The sequence below is a fragment of the Manis pentadactyla genome, chromosome 9 (assembly GCF_030020395.1).
Source record: "Manis pentadactyla isolate mManPen7 chromosome 9, mManPen7.hap1, whole genome shotgun sequence".
In the NCBI taxonomy this organism is placed as follows: domain Eukaryota; kingdom Metazoa; phylum Chordata; class Mammalia; order Pholidota; family Manidae; genus Manis; species Manis pentadactyla.
This window is the reverse complement of record NC_080027.1, coordinates 21546251-21553594: the sequence shown is the minus strand read 5'-3', so window position 1 is coordinate 21553594 and position 7344 is coordinate 21546251. Positions and strand designations below refer to the sequence as shown.

Here is a 7344-nt window from a genome sequence, read left to right as displayed (position 1 = left end):
TTTTGTAATTCAAGTGTCTTGGGGGACATAGTCATTGATTTCCAACTGGGGAATCAGAGCAGAAGGTGAGACAAAAAGTTCAGATGTTTGATTTGGAAAGGATGGGGGGTTCATATTATGAAAGCATCATGAGTTACCTGGGGGTGTAAAAGTAGGAACAGGTTGGCCATAGGATGAGGATACATTTTTATCACTGGGAGCTACAGTTCATAACTCACATAAACAGGGGGCTTGCATACATCAGAATGGTCAGACGTTTGGTGTAAGGCAAGTCTGGGTTGACTGTCAGTTTAACCAAGTAATTAATACTTTTTTTGATCTGAGGGAATTTTCTTATCCCAGTTATCATGATATACAAACTGAGAAGTGCGGGATAAAATAGTCTCCAGTTCCACAAATTCGAGTCACTATAGATGGATTGCCAAAACTCATATGACCCACTGCTAAAGTTCATTTCCTTTCTTCATCTAACTACAGGGTGAAATTAAATGCTCCATTCTATTACTGTACCAGATCGTGGAAGGAATCCTATTTCGCTTTTTCATCTGAGTGATATCATCCTGTTCTGCGATGAAAGATTGCTATAAGCCTGAATGCCTGGCAGGGTGGAATCATACAGTTGTGAAGGAATTCCTTCTGGTAGGTTTAACTGAAAATCCTAATTTGCAGATCCCTCTCTTTTTGCTCTTCACCCTTATTTATTCCATCACTCTGCTAGGCAATGGGGGGATGATTATCTTGATCAAGTTAAATTCTCAACTTCATACTCCAATGTACTTCTTCCTTAGCAACCTCTCTTTTTGTGATATCTGCTACTCAACTGTATATGCTCCTAAAATGTTGGTCAACTTTTTATCAGAGCAAAGGGTCATCACATTTGTTGGCTGTATTCTACAGAGTTTCCTTTTTGCAGTGTATGTAACCACGGAGTGCATCCTCCTGTCTGTGATGGCTTATGACCGCTATGTGGCGATAGCTAATCCCTTGTTGTATACAGTCATAATGACCCAGAGGATTTGTATTCAGATGATGCTGGCATCTTACTTGGCTGGGCTCATTAACTCTCTGATACACACAGTAGGTTTGCTCAAATTAGACTTCTGTGGTCCTAACATCGTGAATCATTTTTTCTGTGATGTTCCCCCTCTTCTGAGGCTGTCTTGCTCTGATGCCCATAACAACGAGATGCTGCTTTTGATATTTTCCACTGTCATTGCAACATTCACTTTCACTGTCGTCATGGCCTCTTACATTCGCATCGCTGCTGCCATCCAGACAATCCGCTCAGCCGCGGGGAGGTGCAAAGCTTTCTCCACTTGTGCCTCCCACCTGACTGCTGTGACCTTGTTCTACGGGTCTGTGACCTTTAGTTACATCCAGCCAAGTTCTAAGTATTCCCTGGAACAGGAGAAAGTCTCTGCTGTGTTCTATACATTGGTGATCCCCATGCTAAACCCACTGATTTATAGCCTGAGGAATAAGGATGTGAAAGATGCAGCAAAGAGATCACTAGGGTGGAAGACAACCTTTATTTGACTCAATCTTGCATAAGGCTTTGCTTACCTCATATTAACCAGCAAGTAGATAGACTTTCCTTATAACTGCATCACAGGTACAATCATAGAACTCTAATCAAGATACTCCCATGAAATTTGAGAAATGAGTGTTGAATTTGCCATGAAGACTGGAAATCACTCTATTTCACCATTTTTTTAAGGTTGAATAATAAACTTTTTATTTATTTATTTTAATTAAGGTATCATTAATATACAATCTTATGAAGGTTTCACATGAACAACATTGTGGTTTCAACATTAACCTGTATTATCAAGTCCCCCCCACACCCCATTGCAATCACCGTCCATCAGCATAGTAAGATTCACCATCCATTCTTCTCAGATTTAATACTTTCATACTCTCAAGGTGATATAAATTTTTTTTTCTAGCAAATTCTCATGCTAGACTCTGATAAAACTCACTGTGGATTTAAAAGAATCTGATATCATCTCAGCTCAGAAGAATACTGTAGAAATAGGTATTTATGAAATGCATTGTTATCTCAGAAACATTGAAGTGGTCCCTTGGCATGATTGTCTTAGATTTTGCCATCATTTTATGGTAAAAATGTCATCTTTCAAATAAAATAGTCTTGTAAGTGAATAAGTTATTTAAATAACATTTTAGAAAATGTATTTAGGACATATAACTCTCCTCAGTTATGGCTCATTTATTCAACACACTTTTACAGGCCACCTTTATTGTGACAGTTTCTTTAAGAGTTCCAAATCTAAAAGGTTTAAACTATAGAGTAACAATTGCTTGTTAGATGAACAGACAGTGGAAGAATATAGTAAATGGGAAGAAATTTTTTTGACTATTTAAAGATAAGAAAATATATGGATATGGTTCTGCATGGACTCTTTAAGTAAAAACAGTAGAAAATAAGTGTGGCAAGGTATTTACACCATGTATGAAGATGCTTTAATGCCAATATAACACTCTTTAAGTCTCTCTCAGTAGCAATAATGAAACCTTAAATGAAATGTAAATGGTATGCTTTAGGAAAATTCCCAGGATGTTAGTATTGCCACATATTGGAAAATCAAAGAAAAATTTGAGAAAGATTTTTCTGAAGCTGTTAAATAAAGAAAAATATTATTCTGAGAGAAGCAGGAAGGGCTATAAGTGAGTAACATAGTAAAGGAGACATAGTCAAGGGTAGTCATGAAAATCACCAACAGGATTGAGAAATGATTCAGTTTTGGGGGGGGGAAAGAAGAAAGGGTTCACATGACTGTACGGTTTTCAGCCTGTGTCCGTAGTAAGATAAATTGGTTAGGAGACATAAATGAAATGCAAGAACATGCATGTGGTTAGAATTTTTGAAGGAAGAGCTTTCTAGGAAGAGAGCAGAGCCAAGAATAATGTGGAAGAACTGGGAGGTTTCCTGGAGTGTTCCAGAAGCAACAAAATGATCAAAAGTGAAGCAAAGATGGGAAGGACTGATAAAGTAGGCAACATTGCCAAATAGGAAAAGGGATCCTGATGATGTGGGCATCTGCAGGGGTTCTGAATCTAAGGGCAGAGAAGGGCATAGGACGGAAGTCAGACCGGAGAATGAAATGGTCTGATTTACGATGAACAAGCTCACTCTGGCTGCTGTACTGAAGATAACTAGCCCCACAGAATGGCAGAAGTGACGGACGAGCCCTGGCAGGAGGCTGCACGTCCATTCAGCTGGGCACTGATGGCACGTGAGGCCAGAACTCTCACAATGAAGCTTGTGAGAAGCACACATTCAAGATTCATTTTGAAGATCACCAGCAGGAGGTGAGGCAGAGAGAAGATAGAGATTACTTCAATATTTGTTTCAACAGAGAAGCAAACAAAAGATGACAGCACATCAGAAAACCTACAATATATGTAAAAAGTAAAAATCTCAATATATATTGATGGATGGTGTGTATTAATATTGTAATATGGACAAGATACAAAAATTTGTTAAACCAAATTTTGTCACTTGAAAGAGAAAATGAATATACCACTTGTAAGTTTCACAGATAGGTAGAAGGATTAGATAGAAAGATAATGGGTATATAGATGATAGGTATGTAGAAAACATATAGACACACATTAGATGTATTGAGTTTAATGTGATTTTAATATCTGTTAGATATTGAAACTGCAAGATAAAAAACAAAATGACGTATAATTCTGATAAGATCAAGGATCTCAAACATATAAATAACACAAAATAAAAAAAATGCAAAATACACTTAGGCAGCACACAGGACAGACCTTTCAGACTATTGTGAGAAAAATGAATGTATTACCTAACATTAGATCAAACTTTTGGGGAGTTTGAATAAGTGAAAACAATTTTTATTATTATTATAAATGAATATTGCTATAAATAAATGTATTTGTAAAGGGGTATACATTGGTATACTCATTTATACTTACAGTAAGAATAGAGATTGCAAGAGAGATTAATATAGTATTAAAGTAAATATCACAATTATAATTAGTGTTTGTAGCTAAGGGGTATATGAGAGACCCTTTATATATTCTTGTAAATTCTTATCTTTCCTAAATCTCTTCTATAAGTCTGAAAAGTCTCAAAATGAAAGTTAGGAAAACATGGGGAAAGTGCTTATAAAATGACATGAGCACTTTTACTTCTGGATGGATACAATAGCTTGTGATCCACACAATATGAAAAAATAACAAGAAAATCAAGGTAAGATACAGACATTATCTCTTGAATAAAGTTCGCTATCTCTTGAGCAACCACTAAGGAAGGATAAGAGGATTGGCTTAGAATTCAGACAGGTGTAAACTCGGACATGTGAGCTGACTTTTGCTCACTGATTCAGGGCCCCCGGAAAATGCAGGCTTAGCAGGCACAGGAGGGTCTGCAAGGAATTCAGAGGAATCAGCAGTGCTGGTGGCAGATGCTCTGCAGGTTACACCACACATGCTTGTATTTCTTCTCAGGCATTCCCATATTTTGACCTGAGCAGGCTTGGCGTTCAAGTAAATAAATAAACAGGTAGAGGTGTTGGGAAGGAATTCAGTTCAGAGACACAGGGAAGTCACAGTGAAAGGTGAGGAAGTAATTCATTAAAGGGAGATAAGAAGGGACTGGCAGCTGCCTTATAGGCATCAGAGAGCAAGGAAGGATAGAGGGACAAAAAGGAAGCTCATTCACCTCCTGCTTGGCATAGGGCTAATCCCTTGCCAACTCCTGAAGCCAGGGTCACCATGCGTCCAGTGTCCTCTTGAATCTGCATGGTGTGGGAACTAAGTCCCTACCACCCCTGGATTTCGGGGAGCCTTAGAACACTGGATGGAGTGAGATTACATTCTGAGAACTTCCCAAAGACAAAGAAAGGAGATTTTCAGGAAGACTACCAAGGAGCATGATTATACAGCTGCTGTCCTGTCCAGGTCACCCAGGTGATGGGAACTTGCAAGCCCAAATCAGAGCTCTCAGTAGCCCCTCCCTACTTATCAGGAGTAGAACAAAGACAGAATGAAGACTTGTGCTTAAGTCTTGAGAATAGGATGAAATAGCAGAGACAAAAAAAATCTTACCACTGGAAGAACCCAGACACAAAACATAAGGAGTTGAGCAGTAAGAAGTCTTTATTTAAGGCAGAAGGTACACACTCAAAGAAAGGGGAGTGCAGGCAACCTCAGAGAGGAGGCACCCTTAAGGGTTTAGGGTTTGGGGTTTTATGGGACCTTTGGGATAGGAGTCTGCATAAGGCATAATGTAGGCAGGTGATTCATAATTCCTTTGAAGTTTTGTTTTAAAATTAGGGTTATTTAGTTGACTGTGTTGGTCCAGATCTTGGCATTCTTTATCCACATAGCTTCAGTTTTACTTCAAAGGTCTATCTCCTGTCCTGGTTGCAAAGTTACTTAATTGATTAAGGGGCTGGAAGAAGAGGAAGAATAGCATATAGATTGTTAAAGAATAAACCGGGCATCTTTCACGGGCTAAGTAGATTTTACAGTGGCATGACCCATGTCCCCATTCCCTGCAGAGAAGTCCTTGACTGACCATAATTGGCCTTGGAGGCCTAATCTACTTGTTACAATGAAGTCATGGGCTGTGCTCTGATGCTTTTCTTTATCTATAATTGCTTTTTCATCTGGGGAGTGTCTGAACATTCCAAGTCACTCCAGGCCTTTGAAACTTCAGCTAATTAGTGAATTAACTCTGTGAATCCTTTCTAGCTCTGTGGTTATATCTGGTTAACTCTTTGAGTCCCTGTTAGTGGGCTTTGCTGTCTTAATACCCTCTGCACCCCACTCATGTCTGTCCTTCTGCCTATAACAACACTACCAAATCATAATACTCAATATAAAGCTACAGCAATTAAGACAATGTGATATTAGCTTAAGGATAAACATGCCAACAAACACAAAAGAATGATAAGCACATGTATAATTACTTGTTTTACAGCAGAGTAACTAATACAAAGATGATATCTTTTGGTTTGCATTTTTTTTTTTTTACAAATGGTGCTAGAGGAATTGGATATCTACAGAGAAAACAATGAACATAACTTTTAACTCACACCATGCGTGAAGACTGATTTATGATGGATGATAGAATTATATGTGTGTGAAAAATAAAAGAATAGAGCCACTAGAAATAAACATAAGTCTATATCTTCATGACATCCAAATGGGCAAAAACTTCTTAACAAGGACACAGAAATAGTAAAAATAAAAAGAACAATGGAAGAATTGGGTTTTGTTTGGATTGAGGATTTCTGTCTCTGGAAATGTACCATTAAGAAATTAAAAGGGCAAGCCACAGAATATGGAAAGATATTGATAATGTGTGTATCTGACAGAGAGCTCATTTCCAGGAATCATATTATTGATTGCTGCCTATCTATAAGAATAATACAAATAAGACAGGTAAATATGGAAAAAATAGAAAAGAAATTTTGTAGTGAAAGACATTAAAAGCCAATAAATACATGCAAAAATGTTCAATTTCATTGCTCATACATTTTTGACAGGGTTATGAAAATGGCACAACCACTTTGGAGAACTGTTTGCAGCAAGCTGACTATGTATACTTCCTGTGACAGTATTTCCACTTAGTATGAGTGTGTATGTCCACAAACTGAAACCAAAAAAGTGACCCATAACTGTTCATGTAGTCACAAAATGGGAGGCTAAGCAGCACTTTTTTTTTTGGTATAATTAATCTACAATTACATGAGGAACATAGTTTAGTAGACTCTCCCCCCACCAAGTGCCCCCAGCATATCCCATTACAGTCACTGTCCATCAGCGTTGTAAGATGCTGTAGTATCACTACTTGTCTTTTCTGTGTTGTACTGCCTTCCCCGTGCCCCTCCCCCTACATTATGTGTGCCAATATTAATGCCCCTTTTACCCCCTTGTCCCTCCCTTCCCACCCATCCTCCCCAGCCCCTTCCCCTTGGGTAACTGTTAGTCCATTCTTGGGTTCTGTGCGTCTGCTGCTGTTTGGTTCCTTCAGTTTTTTTTCTTTGTTCTTATACTCTACAGATGAGTGAAATCATTTGATACTTGTCTTTCTCGGCCTGACTTATTTCACTGAGCATAATACCCTCTAGCTCCATCCATGCTGTTGCAAAGCAGCACTTTTTAAAAAAAGTTATTGATATACAATAATGTAAGTGAATCTCACTAATGTTATGTTCCATAGAAGACAGACACAAAAAAGTGTCTCTTTGTATGATCCCATCTGTGTAGATTTGACAACAGATAATGCTAAGTTATGATATTAAGGCCATGAAAGGGCATTTTGTAATGCTAGAATATCTGCACCAT

At 38.2% G+C, this 7344-nt stretch overlaps 1 protein-coding gene across 1 annotated transcript; it reads left to right on the top strand.

Moving 5' to 3' along the window:
- Positions 1-603: 603 nt before the first annotated feature.
- LOC118908072 (olfactory receptor 1052-like) lies at positions 604-1536 on the top strand. The gene has a single exon (XM_036877135.2). It carries the CDS (start codon positions 730-732, stop codon positions 1534-1536), a length of 807 nt encoding a protein of 268 aa, XP_036733030.2. The 5' UTR covers positions 604-729.
- The last annotated feature ends 5808 nt before the right edge of the window (positions 1537-7344 follow it).